The sequence below is a fragment of the Rattus norvegicus genome, chromosome X (assembly GCF_021556685.1).
Source record: "Rattus norvegicus strain SHRSP/BbbUtx chromosome X, alternate assembly SHRSP_T2T, whole genome shotgun sequence".
Taxonomy (NCBI): domain Eukaryota; kingdom Metazoa; phylum Chordata; class Mammalia; order Rodentia; family Muridae; genus Rattus; species Rattus norvegicus.
In genome coordinates this window covers 75,402,501-75,421,428 of record NC_141554.1, presented here as the reverse complement: position 1 = coordinate 75,421,428, position 18,928 = coordinate 75,402,501, and the positions used below count along the sequence as shown (strand labels likewise).

General features: G+C 44.2%; 2 protein-coding genes across 5 annotated transcripts in view; one reads left to right on the top strand and one right to left on the bottom strand.

Moving 5' to 3' along the window:
• LOC147998260 (uncharacterized) overlaps positions 1–18,928 on the bottom strand; it is a 73,053-nt gene that overhangs the window by 14,476 nt on the left and 39,649 nt on the right. The window contains exon 3 of the mRNA XM_087601164.1: positions 14,358–14,420. Coding sequence (XP_087457290.1) covers positions 14,358–14,420 — 63 coding nt within the window. The remainder of the gene's footprint in view (positions 1–14,357; positions 14,421–18,928) is intronic.
• Positions 1–18,928, top strand: part of Hdac8 (histone deacetylase 8) — a 207,613-nt gene that overhangs the window by 176,068 nt on the left and 12,617 nt on the right. For 2 of the 4 annotated variants that reach the window (NM_001126373.2, XM_087600344.1), the window contains one exon: positions 9,152–9,257. The exons of 1 other annotated variant lie outside the window; for it this stretch is intronic. In NM_001126373.2, coding sequence (NP_001119845.2) covers positions 9,152–9,257 — 106 coding nt within the window. Of the gene's footprint in view, positions 1–1,598; positions 1,791–9,151; positions 9,258–18,928 lie in introns of those variants that run through there. One more of the 4 variants, XM_087600345.1, reaches the window with a different exon arrangement.

Here is an 18,928-nt window from a genome sequence, read left to right as displayed (position 1 = left end):
AAACCTTTGTCTTTCCTGCCTCCTCCTCTGAGGCCCTGAGCATTTACTATAGGCTAAGCACTGTCCATGCTTCACATGAATTAACTCACTCTCTGTTACCTTCTCCCCCTTTCCTCCCACCACTTCCTTTGCATCCCTCCTGTCCATTTTTCTTAGTCATTTCCACTTGATCCTTCTCTTGATCTCTCGGCCACTCTTTCTGACTTCAGAGTTCTTAGAGACAGGCTGAACTAAACTCACCACTTTGATGAGAACAGACGTCTGTACAGAAATTGATATTACTCACTGTCCATTACACTCAGAGTTCTATTTCTTCTGTATACTTGATAAGGCCTAAGATGAAAGAAGAGATTACCTAGCACTGAATAATGATGTTTGTTGAGCATTTACTATAAGACGGGTACTATTCCAAGTACTTCCTGTGAGTCACCTCATTTCTACTGTTGTAACAACCCTATAAACTAGATTCTGTTATATTCCCCGCTTTACAAACAACAAAGCCAAGAGAATAATAGCAAATATTTTCCTAAGGTCACACAGCTAGTAAGGGGCATAATTGAGGTTAAAGGCTCCTCACATGTGACTCCAGAAGTCCTTGTCTTTAGCTAATTCATGACTTATTGAAAAACCCAGTGGTCTGAAACCCACTGGGTTCAAGTGCAGAGCTGTGATGATTCTAATATTATCACTAGACTATGAGACAAACCACCTAACTGGTCCAGTGCTGCACATACTAAACCAAGACATTTATTACATTTTTACAGTTATTCCTGTCTCTCCTATTATATTGCTCTCTAGGTTTTTATCCTGAAAACTGTCACTATACCTGATTCTTTTTGTTTTGTTCATCCTGCTTTTCTAGGGAGTCTAGAATGATACTTAGCACCCAACAGAATGCATGTTCATGTATATATGTAGTGCTGTACACTGGCTAGTTCAGAAACCTCACTAAATAGGTTACTTACATAAACAGGCAATAGATATATGCACAAGTCACTTCTAAGTTCATTGGCTAATGAAATAACACTTGTTAATATGGACACATTCTCTGATTAAATATAGTTGGTGTTCAAGAAAGGTAACATAAACATTTTCTTTTTTTTTTTTTTTTTCGGAGCTGGGGACCGAACCCAGGGCCTTGCGCTTCCTAGGTAAGCGCTCTACCACTGAGCTAAATCCCCAGCCCCAACATAAACATTTTCAATATCAAATGTTTTAAAAATTAGAATAAAAAAGAAAAAAGACATTTAAACCGTCAGAATAGGGGCCGGAGTTCAGCTCAGGGTAGAAGGCATATTTTGCATGTGCATGGTCCTGGGTTCCATCCTCAGCAGTATAAGAAAAAAATCTAAATAATAAAACTATTTCCATAGCTTTTCTATTCATTCCATCGTTCATTCATTTGTTCACTCAAATACACAGTTCTTGGTATAGTTATACTCTTGGGAAGGAGCCTCACTCTTAGCAGTTCATCCATACTGGCTTTCTCTAACAAGATGAGCAGTGCAGAGAGGATGTTCTTGGACTTGAGGCAGTAACCGGGTTTTCATTCTAGCAACTAACAATGTGCCTTTTCTCCCACCCTCTCGTCCACCTAGCATCTCTACAGTAGCATGTATCACCCTGGCCTCTGGGTCTTGCTCCGGATAGTCCTACCTCCCATCCTCTGCCTGCCAGCAATTGCCTTTGATGTTGTGCTTCCTGCTGGTTCAATCCAGCAACTAATGGAGTTATTATTTTTGTTTGTTTGTGTTGTAAAGCCATGGCAATAAAATTTACTCCCAATAATACCACTGCAATTTTATGTCCTTAAAGTGTACCATCAATGACATATGTAATAACCGAATTTCCTGTAAACAGTAATGTTTTTCTGGGAAAAGGAGTGCTTTTTTGTTTCCATCATGGTTGGACCTAGGTTCTTTGATGGAATAATTGGAGATACAGGGAAGTTTGAGATGCATCATATGAGACTATGTTAGGGTTCAAAGTGCTGGTATTATGTTATTCTGGTTATAATGAGTTCTGCTCACAAGGTGATGCAGTACAAGAAGTGCTCTTCCTGGCCACGGTCCAGGTTATAGTCAGAGACACAATGTTCCCAAATAGCCACAGAGAAAAGCCTCGGGTCTGTAGGAAAGATTGGCACTAACCTTGGACTTGTCCTGATAGAATTAAATGTAATTTTTAGAAAAAGGAAGAATTTGAGTTAACAATGAGAAGTTTGAGAGTCACTCAAAGTATTCCAAGAAGAGAGCTGGACAGAAGCAGTGCCATTATATCCCCAGCTGGCTGGGAGAGGGGAGGCAGCTCTGGCCCCAGGGATGAGTTGGCAGCATAAGAAGCCCTTTAAGCATCTTTTTTACTACTTCTCAGCTGAGATGACAAGAGGCTTCAATTCACTGTCCCCTTTCTCTGCTGGCTTTTTTGCCCTATTGTTCACTGCAATTCTTATCCCCCAAATACCCTTCTAAATATCACCCTTCTTTGAACGGTGTATCTTGGTCCTCTATCATGACCTCACTCACATACACTGCTGTCACATCTCTAGTCACCTGCCATACATCATGAACCAGATGCCCTATTGTCATGTCAAATCCAACTGAAAGCAAGCCCATCTTCCATTGGTCAGTCTCATACCACCTAATTTACCTCAGTTCCTATTGGCAGCACTGAGATCTTCCCATTCATTCTGACTCAAATATCCACAAACTCCCTTCTTCCACAGCCAACAACAAACTTCCAAATCCTGTTGTGTTTCCCTTTAGGGTATCCTGTTTATTCCACCCTACAACTGTATGGTTCAAGTCCTCACTGCTGTTCCCTAAATACCACTGTGTTAACCTCCACATCAGTCACTAGACTTTCTGTGCTTGAGCCTATCCCCAGTGCCTATTATGGAAAGTTCTGCCTCTTCAACCTGAAGACAAGGCTCTCCTTTTCCAGCTCTGGCTAGCTCACTGGCACTTGGTGGTCTCCACATACATCTTAATTCTGTTTAACAAACCCCTACCACATACAACTCCCCACTGCCTGTCTGCAATCACCCCCATCCTTCAAGATCCTAATTCTCCCACTAGATGTGGACCACTGTGAAATCTCAATCAGACTTTATTTTATTCATGCACCAAATATGAATTGAGCACCTGTTTCCCAGGCCTTGTGCTAAGAACCATGGGTAATATAAAGATGCATAAAAAAGTACTTTCCTTCTGTGATTCTTTTGTCTAATGGTCCACAAAACTGAGTCTCAGGCTGTTCTTGCCTCCATGTCATAGGTTCCTTTCCCAGTGCCTGTAAATATACTCAAGATGCTCTCATCTTTTTTTAAGATTTATTTTATGTATATGAGTACACTGTAGCTGTCTTCAGACACCAGAAGAGGGCATCAGATCCCATTACAGATGGTTGTGAGCCACCATGTGGTTGCTGGGAATTGAACTCAGGACCTCTGGAAGAGCAGTCAGTGCTCTTAGCCGCTGAGTCATCTCTCCAGCCCATTGCAGGTTTTTTTTTAAAGATTTATTTTATTTATTTTATATAAGTACACTGTAGCTGTCCTCAGACACACCAGAAGAGGGCATCGGATCCCATAACAGATGGTTGTGAGCCACCATGTGGTTGCTGGGATTTGAACTCAGAACCTGTGGAAGAGGTCTTAATCTCCAGCCCAAAATGCTCCATCTTAAATCCTCCTCAAAGCCCCCTCACAGCCCTGTACCAGATCAAACTCCTTTAAAATAAAGTACTGTCATCTGAATTCTCCTCTCTACTTCCTCCTGTCTAAATCCTTAGCCTTCTCTGAGCAAGCCTTTGTCCACGCCCTCCTTCCTGTGTGTACAGGAGACAGTTTAGGCCTCGTCTCATTTAAAGAGTCTATGACTGTCTGGAGAGATGGCTCATCAGTTAAGAGCTCTTGCTGCTCTTCCAGAGAACCCAGGTTCAATTTCCAGCAACCACATGGCCATCTGTAACTCCAGTGTTCCAGGGGATCCAGTGCCCTCATCTGGCCTCCAAGAGTACTGGACACACATGTAGTGCACAGACACACATGCAGGCAAACACTCATGCACAAAAAATCAAAGTGAAATCTTTAAACTCTCTGAGAGATTTCAACTTGCTGCTAGAACTGCTTCCACTCCCTCTGCCCAGCCCAGAAATGTTCCAGCTCTCCACGATTTCTTCCCATGACTCTCCTCTCCCCTGTCACCCTCCACCCTGCTGACCAAGCCAATCTTATCTGCTTCCTTAGCATTGTTGCCATTGGTAATTCCCAAATCTATAACACATGTGCTGTGAGAGGCCAGCCTCCCCTTCCACTGGGCCTACTCTCCCACATTGTCACTAGGATCCTGACTTTGTGTACTCCCCACTAGAATCACCCCCACACCTTCTTTTGGGTCCACAGGCTGAATCCTCTTACTGTTCCTCCCCCAAGGTCAGACATGGTCATTCTTTCCCTTATTCCCCATATCCAATTTACTGCCCCATCCTGTTGATACTGTCTTTGCACGTTTTCCTTTCCCATTACTCCCAGAAGTGTCCTTGTCACAGTTCTAGGAGCAACCCTCAGGGCTGCAGCACCAGCTTCCTAGCTAGTGACCCTACTCACATTCATTCCTTAAATTCCAACAGACTCCACGTGGGAGGGAGTCAGTGAGCCCTCTCATATACACAGATAGCCCATTCACTTCCTGTATCTCCTCCAAACTTCAACTCATTATCCCACAAGTATTTATTTACCACCTATGAAGTGCAAGTATTGTTTTGAGAAGCAGCAACATGGCAGAGAATAAAACAGTGCTCTGCCTTCATGGGGGCAAAGGTAAAGGCATGCCTGAGGTGAAGGCATGGTGTGGCAGGGCCTGCTACAAAGTGTTTGCTTTCCCCCACAGTCCGCTCACCTACAGCTAATTTGGTTCTCTTGCTTCAGGCGCCTTGCCTTTGCCTGGGCTCTGATTGGCCTGCCTTTTCTCACCTCCATTGTCACTTCGCCAGACCCCCACATTCAGTTCCTCCAGTGTAATTTACAAAGGTGATCTCAAGGGTAACAGAGTTCCTGAGCTTAGCTTGTGCCTAATCTATGCTTCAGATGCCCATCTTAAAATAGAAACAATGATACACGGCATATACGTCGGTTGTGACAATTAAGTTCAATCTATAAAAGTGCTTAGCTACTTTAGGTACATGACAATAATTGTGGAATAAACATTGGCTGTCACCACTTTTATTTTAGCCACTGCTATTTTACCATTGTATCGTCAGTGTACAGTTCACCTCACTGCTCCTCAGCCATCTCGGCGATCACGCATACCTTATTGTCTTTGTACTCTAGTGACTAATCTCATCCAGCACATAGTAGGGAGTTACTAAGTGTTGAGGGAAAATTAGAAAAGTACGCTGATTTAGGTCTGGGTCTGGGGTTTCCCATGACCAAACAGGATGATGGAGAAATAACAACCTCAAAGGCTTCCCCTGCTCTCTTTTTGACCAAGTATCCAATTGTGTGCTGTTTTCATTGTGTGCACAAGAGCTGCAAAGGATTGAGCAAGAATGGAGAATTAAGTTGGGCTGAACTGAACTGGAGACAAACTATTTACATTCCTTTATTCATTGACTCGTGAGGTCAAGACTCAGACCCTGCAATGACTACCCCAAAGCAGCCATTACCTTCAACCCCCCAGCCCTTTGCCCCACTGCATACCTTCCATTTGCCCTGCCCCACACTACCATGTTCCCCTAAAAAATGTTTCAACTGAAGCCCAGGAAGCAAAAGGAGTGCTGCAGAGAAAGGGGAAGGGGTGGAGAGGGGTTAGCACCTCCCTTCTTCCTTTGCTGAGATCAAAGCCAGTATGTTCCCTTGAAGGCCGGCTAACCCCTTTCATCTCCTGCCCCACCTGCCTGGATGGGACTGCAGTGTGCCCATTTCCTTTTCTCCTGGAGCTGAAGGGCAGTTCCAGGGTGGGGCCATGGGCTATTTCTAGTGCTAGCAAAATCCCTTCACCTCAACATCTTTGCGTACCATGCATGAGCCATGATCATGTTTCCACCTCAACCATCAGTAACAGGTTTCAAGACCCTAGGACCAGAAACCATGAGAAAAGTCATGAGATTTCTCAGCTGGGCCCTAAGCTAACCCAATGTTAACAAGTGGGGAGACCAGAAGGCTTGGTCTGGAAGAAGGAACAGGCTCTTCTTTCTACATCTCAGCCCTGAGCACTCACCTAGCATTCCTCAGAGAATATAGGGGACAAGGTTAAGCAAGGGCCTCTGGCCCCCCAGGAAAGAAGAATTCACATTTATCAGAATCCTGCCATGGCCCAGGCTCCACGTTAGCTCATTTGATAGATACTATCTCCTCACAGCCCAACCAGATCAGCATTTATCATCCCTGGGGTAGAAATGGTGAAACAGAGATTAACAAGCTTACCTCAGGCACACAGCTAAATCCAGGCGCCAAATTCCTGAACCCAACACCAGTGCTCTTTCCACTCTGCCTCCAAAGCCCAGGAAAGCTGTTTGTGCTAAGGTGACCCTGAATGACTTCACACAATTAACCAGGCACCTGGCTAAACCCTTAGCAAATTAATTCAACGTATATTTAAGAGAAAACTGTAACGATTTGAGTTTGGTTCTATGGGCCATGCAAAGAGAACATGACAGAGTTTGTATTTTAGCAGAGTGAGTATAACAAGTGCAAGCTTACAACACAGGAACAGAGGCTTTAAATCCAGCCTATGGGTTCACTTGGCCTCATGCAAGCAAATCCTCCAAGACTGGGAGCAGCTAGCTGCCATGCATAACTGGCTTCCAATACAGGGACTTTTCTTAAACATCTGAGTGTCCCACCTCCCAGGACCTGAAAAAAAGAGCATTTGATTGACAAAGGTGGGAGAGAAGCTTGGGAACCGAGATTTGGCTGTTACCTGTTAGTCTGCTTCCACAGAGGTCATTGATGACTTTGCCCAATGTGTGGCTCAACAGTTAAAGCCAGGTGCAAATGAAGCCAGGATAAGAGGCTTAGTCCTAGTAGAGTTGCTCTGTCAAGTGGCAGGCAGTTCTGGCCCCAACTGACCATGTGGTTAGCAGCCTTATGCTTTTTGTCAAAGGGGCCTAAAGTAGGAAAGCGTAGGTAATCACATAGTAGGCGCTCAAGTGAGAACATGCTGTTCCAAACCCTTGGCTCCAGACATGCTGCTTTTAGCATGCTTGCTGACCAAGGACCCACAGAGTCAGTGTCAGCTCTGCACATGGAGACAGCAGTTACTCCCTTTATATCTCAGCTAGGCACCCTGCCTCATATTTTTATAGTACTCTAATGCCAAGGGTGTGGGTCTCCCGAAAGAGCTGCTTTGATGCAGCTGCCTGTTGTGTGGCTCTAAGCTTGTCTTTCCATTACCATGAGATGACTATGGCAGTTGACACATCTCAGGAGAAGAGGCTGCCACACCTGTTTGAAGCCTTCTCTTCTACAACTTGAACTGAAGGGCCCTCCTCAACTAAAAATAAATGCTTCTCAAGTTTCTTCAGCCATAATGGGGAGGGGTATTTTCTAGAAGCATTCCCCACCCCAGGTAACCTTGCTTTTCTGCTTCATATAGGGATTTGGTAAAGATAATCTGTACTCAAGGTAGCTTCTATCTCCAAAATCTGGAGTGCCAGGAATCACCAAATGATATGTCTGGCAATGACTAAGTACCCCTCCGTTTCTAGGTCAGTTCACAGACATGGCATGAGGAGCACTGGCACGGCCTTGGAAAATTAAATGTGTAGGATTTATGGTACACAAAATCTATCTCCCCATGAAATTAATCTCAGAGATTCCATAAAGACACTCTTAAAAATCTCTAGAAATTGTTCTACAACATCGTCCATGGTACCAGATGTACATCCAGACTCCTAACAAGGATACTGTAAGTGACAGTGGCAATAACTTAGGGTTTTTTGAGTGGCATCAGTCACTGTATAGTAAGATCCCTGTTTTCATACAAGCAATAGTGTTCGAGGTTTTGTTTTATTTTGTTTTGGGGGAAATTTGGATTCCCTGGTTTACTTACTACCTAACAATGTCACTATTGAAATACACCGAGTTAAAGACCATATGCTCTCTCTCCAGAGAGCGCACACAAATACTATTTCTGTTAAAAAAAAAAAAACTAAACAGAAATTGTAGCTTTGCATATTTCTCATTCAAAGACTGATGCCATTTGAATGATCCCTTTGTCACTGAATCTTTTCCCCAAGTGGGTCCTAACAAAAGCTAAATTAGATATCATGACTTAGAAAAGGTCACGAGGAGTCATCTAGTGAACTAGAAATAGAATCCACAAGCCTTTATTTTGATTCCTCGAATTTAAAAACAGAAACTTTACTATAGAGAAAGAAAAACTGAAGTAGTCTTAATAGACTTACTTGCCATTCCTGGAGCAGGGAATCCAAGGCAACAAAGCTAATAATCAACTGTGAGGCCAAGAGATAAATAAAGCGCGGGGACTGCCAGCCTTCAGAGAGCTCTTGTCCAGAGGGGAGCGGAGAAGGGAGACCCTGTTGAAAGTGTCTCTCCAGTGCTTATGCACACCGAGAGGACCCTCAAGAGTCGCTAATGCATCTCTACAGCCTCCATGCAACTGGCACAATGACCTGCATGTGACTTGCAAGCAAGCACTCTATCTGAATGGTGGCTGTAAGAGAGGCACCAGCACAGTGCTGTGGAGGTTGGCAAAGAACTAAGGACAGCTTTGTGAAGGAGGTGACATCTGAGCTGTGCCTGAGAGATAGGGAGGTTTTCCCGCACAAGCAGCATGGATTGGGGGTACGGGAAAGCAATGTGTTCTAAGGAAGACCAAGGTGTAGAGAGAGCACAGTGGGCTAGCGTGCTAGAGCACGGGGAGCAGGAAGGGGCTATGGCCCAAGCGGACGAACCCTTGACAGCAAGCTCCCAAATTTCATAGTGGCTGTCATTGAAGGGCTGAACAAGTGTGCATAGCTCCACCAAGGCAGAGCTTCCTGCCACATCATGCCACTCTGCCCTTTGAGGCTGCCCTAGCCATGTCAGGAATGGTGAACTTCTTTTGATTGCCCTGTTTGTATGTGGTTTGGTTTGGAGGTTTTATGTGGTTTTGTTTGTTTTTTGGCCTTTCCCTTTTCCTTACAGTTTTTCACAGCATATGGTCCTGATTATGTGCTGGAAATCACGCCAAGCTGCCGGCCAGACCGCAATGAGCCCCATCGAATCCAGCAAATCCTCAACTACATCAAAGGTGAGCACCACCCTCCAGTCCTGCCCTCCTTATTCCACCCAGTGTGTGGTGGCCTGCCGCTGGGGGCCTCCTCAAATACCATTTGTCTTTTGGCAGCTAATCATTCCACTGACTTGGAAAGGAAGCCTCTTTTTGGCCTGACATCTCGTAGCCAGAATTCTACACAAGCCACTCTGGTTGAGATTGTCACTTGGCTGGCTAATGTCACCTTCAGAAGAACAAAAGGTTCAGCCTTAAGGCACTTCCAAGGAAAAGTCAGTTATAAAATATTCTGAGAGCCTTTTTCTTTGAAAAGGCCAACAGTAAAACCATCTTTAAGGGTTAGGCTATATATATGTCTCAGTGGTAGAGCATTTGCCTTCTACTCCGTCTCCAATGCTGTGAAAAAGCAAAGCAAAATGAAAAAACGCCTTTTAAATTGAGGGAAGTTCAAGTGATTTTAGACCTCAGGTGTTAGAATATGGAAGGCGTTCCTCCCCAGGACAGTCTTGCAGCATGGTCTAAGAGAGAGCCTTGCAAGTCAACGGAGGTCTGGTGAGCAATAGACAAGACAGGGGGCTCCAGCCTTGCTCTTAGAACCCAAGAGTACAGCTACTGCCCTCTCCTCCTCCCCAGAATAGAGAGGAAAGGTAGTCATGGCTGTATAGTCCACTAGATTTTTGGGAGGGTCTTTCCATTAGAACCCCCTCCCAAAACCTTTTTTCCCTTTTTTAAAAAAAGACTTGCTTTTCATCTATCATTTAAGTGTTTAAAGCAATCATTTTCCTTGGGTATGTGTGTGTGTGTGTGTGTGTGTGTGTGTGTCCTGGGGTGTGTGTGTATGTGTTAGTGTGTGTGTGTCCTGGGGTGTGTGTGTGTGTGTGTCCTGGTGTGTGTGTGTGTGTGTGTGTGTGTGTGTGTGTGTGTCCTGTTCTGGGGTGTGTCCTGGTGTGTGTGTCCTGGTGTGTGTGTGTTAGTGTGAGTGTGTCCTGGTGTGTGTGTGTTAATGTCTGTGTGTGTGTCCTGGGGTGTGTGTGTGTGTGTGTGTGTGTGTTAGTGTGAGTGTGTCCTGGTGTGTGTGTGTGTTAATGTGTGTGTGTCCTGGGGTGTGTGTGTGTGTGTGTGTGTGTATGTGTGTGTATGTGTGTGTGTGTGTGTGTGTGTGTTTGGATCCTATTTGCAGAGGTGAGGCCAAAGATATCATATTGCCTGCCCCAAAGAGTGAAATTCTCTTGTTTATTCATAAAATGACACAGCCAGTGCCAGTGCCCACTTTTGACTCCTTCCCTGGAGTGTAATCCTGTATGAAAAGAGGCCTGCTCAAAGCTGAGGTTCATCTAAGGGAACATGTAGTGTTCTGAGGGTCTTCCCCTAAAATTCAATAGCAGAGTGAGTTCAGGGACAACGGCAAAGCCCTCAGGCTCCTTTGACAGGAGAAGATTTTCTATGCTAATAAGCCACAGTTACACTCACAGCTCATTGCCCCTTGTAAGGTCCTGTAACCCAAAGCTTCTTCTGCCCCTAGTTTCAAATGTCTGAAACTTGATCCTCTGAGCTCCCAATGGTTTCCCACTCTACAAGTCCTGACTTTGTAACAAGTCTTCCTCCCTTCTCAAATCTTTAAGACCTCCATAGTCCTTCTGTTGATGGCCCTTGTTGCTGTGCTACAATCTGGACAGACACTAGAGATCTGCACCCTTCCCCCTGGCTTCCCTCTGCTCCTCTCTGCTCCAGAACACAGTCCCTATTTTTCTTGAGATTGATTCTAAACCAGTTTCACTGGTTCATGCTTATCATTCCTCCTACCTTGCCATTTTCCCTCCAGGGCTCAAAATTCTGGTGGCGCCCAAAGCACTAAAACCAGACAGCACAAGCACACCTGTGCAGTACCCTGCTCACACCTCATGTGTGCACATGCGTGGATGCCCTTGCCTCTCTGCACACGTTCCTAGGCCTGTCACTCCAGACAGTGGTGACATTTGCTCTAGGGGAAATGAAACACCAGTGGAGAAGCTGTGAGAGAAGTGATGTAGAGGAATGAACTAGAAGAGAAACCTAAGGGGAGAACAAGTGAGGTAACTCAGTAAAAGGTGGTGCCGAAGGTTAGTTAAAACAAAGAGTACAGCCCAAAGGACATGGAAGTCAAACTTTTGAAGTGTATTAGCCATTGGAGGCACTATTCGGATAGTAACACAATGAATTTCAAGAGGGAGAAAACATCTGAGCCAGGAACTGGAATCTCAAAAGAGACCGTGCAAAGCAAAATGAGATGTGGCTTAACAGCATTTCATCTAAAAGAGAATTAGTGATGGTAGTTGACATGGAGTTCAGTATGAGTCACGGGGTCAACATGGCCCCCAGAGATGCTAATGCGGTATCAACCTCACTTCAAGAGGGCTCTAGACAAATAGGAACATGTTGCAGGAGGTCAGTCAGTCTGGGGAAAGCACTGTAGCCCAAAAAGCTCCAAGAGGTCTGGTGAGAAGAGCTGGGGCTTTCTGGAGAAAACTTAGGCATGGGGAAGAAGGGAGGACATGATCCCTGCCTCATTTCTCTGGGAAGCTGTCAAAGAGCAGCAGGACAGGGTCTATGTGGATATAGGGCACAGGGGTAGACTCAAAAAAGGACTGATTTTCATTCACTAGGAGGATTGTATAACAATTAGAGCTGTCCCAAGTGGAACAGGGTGCCCAGAAGAGAATGAGGACTGTCACTAGAGATGGAAGGTGAAGAGTAGAAGGTCACTTGGCTCAAAGAGCTCCTGCCTGAGGAGAGGATTCCTTCCAACCCTAAGATTCCAGGCATTATACATGGCAATGAGAGCACAGAGAGAAGGAGAAGGCACTGGTGAGAGCTCAGGTTGGCTGATGAGTCACTGTGTTGGAAGGGGTGGAACTGCCGAGTGAAAGAAAGAACTGATATGGAGACAAAGAGAAGCGGAGTCAATAAGAATAGGTGACAAGGAGCCAGGAGGGTGGGCGGCAAGGACAGTGAGCATAGACTAGGAGAAATGCTCGGATTTTCCATTAACTGTCTCTTTTACAGAGTCTTTGTGTCCCTAGCCGAGCAAATTAACAGAGCACCTGAGTCCGGAACTGAAAAGAAAACTCAGCTCAGCCTAGAAGAATTGAGGCTAGAAAGAAGTCCAAACGTTGCTCAAAATGGCCAAGCTAACCTGCTATACTGATACTGTGCCCCTCAGCTTAGTGACGCAGGCTGCCATCAGATAGTGGGTTGCCATGACAATGGCCAGTGTGGAAAGGCTTTTGAGTTTTCTGTATTCTAAAAGATGTCCTTAACCAGTCTTCAAGACTGCTATTTGTTCTTGTATATAAAACCTCCGTGACATTGGCTGCTCCTCACTGTGTATCCCCATCCCATCAAAACCTATAGCAGAGTGCATGTCACAGGTTGTTTAGGGAAGGTAGGGGGCATGGAGAGGAGAGATGGGCTCAGCCCATATACAAGGGAGTTTATTCCCAGTATGTTTATCCAGTTGAATTTGTCCAGCCTTGGGGTTTGTTGGATTTGTTTCTGTTTTAGGTCTTGTTGTTGTTGTTTGTTTGTTTCTGTTTTCTCACTAAATCCCTTAGAAACATAAATAATGAAATTTTAGCCTATTGGAAATGAACCCCAGAAGATTTGTCTTATAGAGATGCATGCATTGTACATGCGCCAGGACAACTAAAGGCAAAGACAAATTGCACCAAGCACATCTTTTCTGCCCATCAGTCTTTTTCAAAGAGGACAAAATTTAAAACAGAGGGTCGAGCCGGCTCAGAGGTTAAGAACACTGACTGTTCTTCCAAGAGTCCTGAGTTCAAATCCCAGCAACCACATGGTGGCTTACAACAGCTACAGTGTACTTATATGTAATAAATAAATACATATTTAAAAAAAAAACAGAGTGTCAGGCTGGCGAGGTGATCAATTCCCAGCACCCACATGGCAACTCACAACTGTCTGTAACTCCTGTCCCAGAGAATCTAATGTCCTCACACAGACATACATGGAGGCAGGCAAAATGCTGATATACACAAGATAGAAAACAAAACCAAAACAAAAAATCCCACAGAGACTTAACTAAAGCTACTCACTTTAGACACAGAAAAGGTCTGTTTTCTTGTCACAAATTTGTCCTTCTTGTCCCAGTAAGCTACCCTATGTGTATACTTCATTGCCCCCAAGAAAGTCTGTGTTACAGAGTGCATGACTGAACACAGCTCATGACTAGTGATGTGAAGTCATCCTCGCCCCATCTCCACATGCTTAGAGTTGTTTGCCTTTCCTCTGGTTAACATACTCCAGAGGAATTAGCTCATAGTGAACCTTCCAGACTTGGAACAGTGCTGATGTGATCAATCCCCAGAGAGGCCCAGCTAGTTCTGCATAGGGAAATGGGGTAGAGGTAGGAGGTTTGCTGTTCTGCAGTACCTATGGCATTTAAAGCAAGTAGGGGTCACCTGGGACTCTGAGCTTCGTGGTTCAGCCAGACCTAACCCTCTAAAAAGAGGGGAGGGTGCACCGTGCAGTTGTGAGTGTGCAGTGGAACTAACACTGGAGATTTCAACACATGCTTAAGAGTTCCCAGAACTATACTCCAAACTTGTCCTGGGATACAGGAAGAAGTCCATGGATTGAGAGAAAAGGAGAAAGAAGGGGAGAGGAAGAGGGTGCAAGAGGGAAGAAGGAGGCCCTCGGGGGTACACCTGCCTTTCTTGTCCTTGCTGAAGAAAGCTGACAGTGTAACAGCCTGTCTGTGGCAGGCTAAGGAGGACCAACAAACTGATGTTATCATGGGGAGAGAAAGCACGGGTGAAATGGGGGTAGCCACTATGTCTCCTCTAGACAAAGAAACTAAGACTCGGGGAGAATAAGTGACTTAACCAAGGTCCTCTTCCTTCATTCAGCAAGTACTTACTAACCACGTCCAGTGTGAGTCCCAGTGTTCCCTGAGGGGTGGTGCAGACATTTGAACCCAGCTGTCTCAGTGGGAACTTTGCAGACTCTGTGGCCTTTATGGTTCCCCGCCTCTCCTTGGAAGCAAGCATTGCCTGTCAAATCGACTCACCCTTTCTAGTGCTTTATCCAACAGCCCCGCCCCCAGTAAGCCCATCTTACCCCACACTGCACACTCCACTCCTTCCATGTGGCTGATCCAAAGCACCTGAAATCCTGCAATCTCTGGAAACAAGAGGAAAATGTCCATGAGCAACTCCTAAAGTTCTGATCCCACCCCACCCCCCAGCTATGCCTTTTGGTGCTCCCTCAGCTCCCACCCAGCTGAAATCTGGAGCTTTGAACTCTGTTCTGAGCTAAGAGGACAGGGGAACAAGGGGGACACAGCTCCTGCCACCTCCAGTGTGCTATGGTCACCAGCTCCAGCCTGCTGTTTACAGTTCCACAGCCCCATACTGAGACCCTTTGCACATCTGCTGCTAATATTCTTGAGAGAACTATTGTGTGGGGGATGGGGAAAGAAGCATCACCACCACCACCACCCCAATTGCAGCCTGGAGTCTAAAGGCAGTATCATTCTATGGGTTGGCTGTAGGGCTCAGACTTCAAGGGCTGCTGGAGCCCTAAACTCAAAGCAGTTCTGCCTGAAGAGACACTGCCCCATAGAATTAAGGCTTACCCCCACACACACACTCCCTCTTACTGTCTCAGAAGCATGAAGAGGGGTTAGGAAGCAGGGTTGATCCCAAGGACAAACCAACCATTTGCTTTCCGGTTTCTTGGAAGGACTTTGGAGCAAGATTGTGGTGGAAATCCTGAACTAGTTTGCTTGGCTTTAAGTAAAGATCCCAGTGACGTCTCTCCCTTATCTCCCCTTCCTGTTCTCTGCCCTCTCAGTATCCCTCCCCCAACCCCCCAGCAAATTCCTGAAGCTGGCCACCTGCTTGCACCTTCCCACTGATCAGATCTTTGCTTCACTAAAGAGTGTAAGGAACAGAAAGGTCTATTGTGGTTAGTGTTGCAAAATGAGTTAAAAATGGCATGCTAAAATTTTTACAAATTACAAAAAAAACATTTGAGGGCTATTCCCCAAAGTTATGATGAATTGGCAGCCTAAATTTAATATACCATGAGATGAAGGCCATTGACAAATCACCTAGGAAAACTGGAACTTTCTACCGAAAACCAGGAGGTTAAAAACTAACTGCAAGTACCCCACACTCATTGTGTTTGGGACTTCACATAAACTATCTCATGTGTCCTTACATGGTAGGAGACTGGTAAGCACAGGCTCCTACTTATGGTCACATAACACCAAGGTAGTAAACTCCAGATTTGAATCCAGGCCTGGTAGCTAGCCTCCACGTGCTACCACTGCCTTGCCTGTGGCTCCTAACCATCTCTCACCTGTTTTTACCCCATCACTCTTTGTAATCCATTCCTACCCTTCATAGGCTCCCAAAAATGCAATCTGAATCAGTTACAGTTTAAGAGGTTTGGTCCTGTCTTCTCGTTAAATATCAACTCGGTCAAGTTGTTTTTGAACCTCCTGTGTGTTTGGTGTCATGAGCACTGAGTAGCTGAGAACATGACCTCTGATTTCTAGGGAATAATTGAAGTGACACCCCCTAGATGAATGGGGATATCTCAGGGGCTGACACTGCATAGAAGCAGCTGAGAGTAAAACTTGAAGATTACTTTCTGAAGGCTGGAGGGTATGAACAGAGCAGAGAGTACAGATTGACTTTCAGCAAGGGACTCTCAGAAGCATGAGGACAAAGCTGGCTGACTGGACTGAATCTCATGTTGAATAGTCTAGATCCCATACAAAAAAAGTAGAAGCCATTCTAGGTTCTAGAATGGGGAACGACATGACATAGTGTTTGGGATGGATCGTGACAGTGTGGTCTAAAGGTGGGTCTGGCTGAACCTAGACTAGAGCTGAGAAGTAGTGTGTAAAGTAAAGTATAAAGTGTAAGTGGAGTGTCACCTGGCCTTGGGGGTAGGTCATTTATAAAGAATCAAGGATAAGGGAAGAAGGAAGGTCACTCTGTGGTTTTCTAGGTGGACACAAAGCAGGACTGGGAAGCTACCAGTGGAGGGGCCTAGCTTTACACACACATGCTTAAAATACCTTATTCTGTTCATAACATTCTGTTTGGATATACTGAATTTGAGATATAATGTTAATTCCATCTAGTATTTTTATATGGAAAAATTTGTTGCAGCCAACTACAAAGAAGATTTTTAGAAATACTTGGGTGAGACAAGTATTATATGTTAAGTAATAAAACACAAAGTGGTTTAATACCATTGACTCTCGATTTTATAAATGTATATAATATATGTGTGAGGATTTGGGTATGCACAGAAAAACATTCCAAAGAAATGATAGCAGTGATTATCTTCAATAATAATGGTTGTTTGAGTCTGTGTTTCACTGTGTAGCCCAGGTTGACCTCAAACTCATGATCCTCCTGCCTCAGCCTCTCCAGTGCTAGGATTACAGGCAAGTGCCACCATATCCATCTATGGAGAATACTTCGTATAATACTCAGTAATACTTTGCCAAAGTAATTCAGCCATTTTCACTTTTATTTTGAGACAGAATCATGCTAGGTTGTCCAACCAGGTCTTCAGCTTCAGTGCTCCTGCCTCAGTCTCCCGCAGACCTGGGATTACAGGCCTGAGCCACCATACACAGCTAGATTTTTATTTTCTTCATTAGCATTTAATAACATATAATAAAAGTATCAATCTATCAAGATAAAGCAATCCAAATAATATGTATGCCTCAGACATCAGGGTCTTGAAATACATGTAGAAACACTTAAATGGTTGTACAGGGAAATAGAAGATCCATCATCAAAGTTGGGAAGATAACCCAGCAGCCGAGTGCTTGCCTACCTGTGTAAGGTCTTGGTTCAACCCACATTTCAGAAAAGGAAATAAAACAAGAAAATCCATGATTACAGTTGGAGACTTTAGCACCCCCTTCTCATCAAACAGTTTAGCAGACAGAACAGAGCCAGGAGCATAGAAGAACAACAATGCTCTCCATTAATAAGCTCACACTGACATTTATAGGTTACTCCAAACAACAATAGAATACACCGTTTTTAAGAACTAAAAGAACTTATACCAAGATAGGACTATATGCTGATCCATAAAACTAATTTCAACCAATTGAAAATAACTGAGATTATATAGAATGTCTTTTCTCATCATAATAGTATCAACATTGAAATTATAAGGCTCTACTCAAGGCCCATGTAGCTTCGCTGGAGAATTTTAATTCTACTGAAATAAAGAATTATCAGCAATTCTATATTATCTCTTACAGAAAACAGAACAGAAAAAGTTTGCTGTTGCCCCTGTTGTTGTTTTTGTTCTTTAAGGAAAATGCTTTCTGTCTCTCTCCACACACATAGAGACTTGTGTACATGGTCATGTATGTGACTACAGGCACATGTGCAGCAGCATACATATGGAGGTCAGGGGACACCTTGAGTGAGAGAGGGTGTCTGGTGTTCACTGCCACATATGCCAGTGTAGCTGGCCTTAAAGAGTTTCCAGGGATATTGCCTCTGCTTCCCACCTCACAGTATGAGTCCTGGGATTACAAATGTGTACTATGCAGATTCCGGGAATCCAGATTGGAGTTCTCCTGGGTGTGTTGGAAGTGCTTTTACACACTGAGCCTTCTCTCCAGCCCAAACAGGGTCTTGCTATGTAGTCTTGGCTGTCCTAGAACTCTCTATATAGTTTAGACTGACCTGGAATTTGTGGTAGTCCTCTTGCCTGTCATGAGAGTTCAGATTACAGACATTACTATGACTGTATTTCCCTGCCTCAACTTGACAGGAGAAAATGTTTAAAAAACAAAACAAAAACAAACAAAACTTACGTAAAAAAATGTACAGCTATGTCATACTGAATGATGAAATAAGATGTTTTGCCTTCTAAGTTCTAGAGCAAGGCCAGGATGTCTAAGAAATTAGTTTAGGAGCTAGGAATAAAACTCCATGGCAGAGTGCCTGTCTCACATGCTTGAAGCTTAGTTGCAATAACAAGTACCACCACAGAAATTAACAGAAAAAAATGTTCCACAAGGTTATTAAAAACACTTAAGATTAATTACATCCTCTATTCTAACATATGAAAACAAAATTAAATTAAAAGATATAGCTCCATTTGGTCCCTCAAATCAGAAAAACAAAATAAAAGAAGAAAATCGGAGCCAACCATGGTGGCTCACCCTTGTAATCCCAGATATTGAAGCAGAAGGATTCCCAGTTTGAGGCTTACCTGGGTAGCTTAGTGAAACTCGCAGTGTTTAAAAAAAAGGCAGGGCATGGGGGGCAGGCATCAAGACAGCTTTGCAGTGAAGACACTGGCTACCAAACCTGATAATTTTGAGTTCAATTCCTCGGGTCTCACATTGTGGAAGGAGAGTGCTGACTCCTGAAAGTTGTCCGCTGGCCTACACCACCTCCCATACACACACACAATGTATAAGTCAATGTTAAAAGAAGCAAAAGGAAACCTTCTAAAAATGAGGAGGCCATTAATGATTTTATATGGCACTAAAGACTGACACTAGGGCTTCATGTTATGCAATTGATCTACCACTGAGTGAGCTCTAGCTCCAGACTTTCTTTTTCACTCTTTAAGATAGGATCTGTATTAGACTTTTCTAAAGGAACAGAACTTATAAAATGAATGAATACATA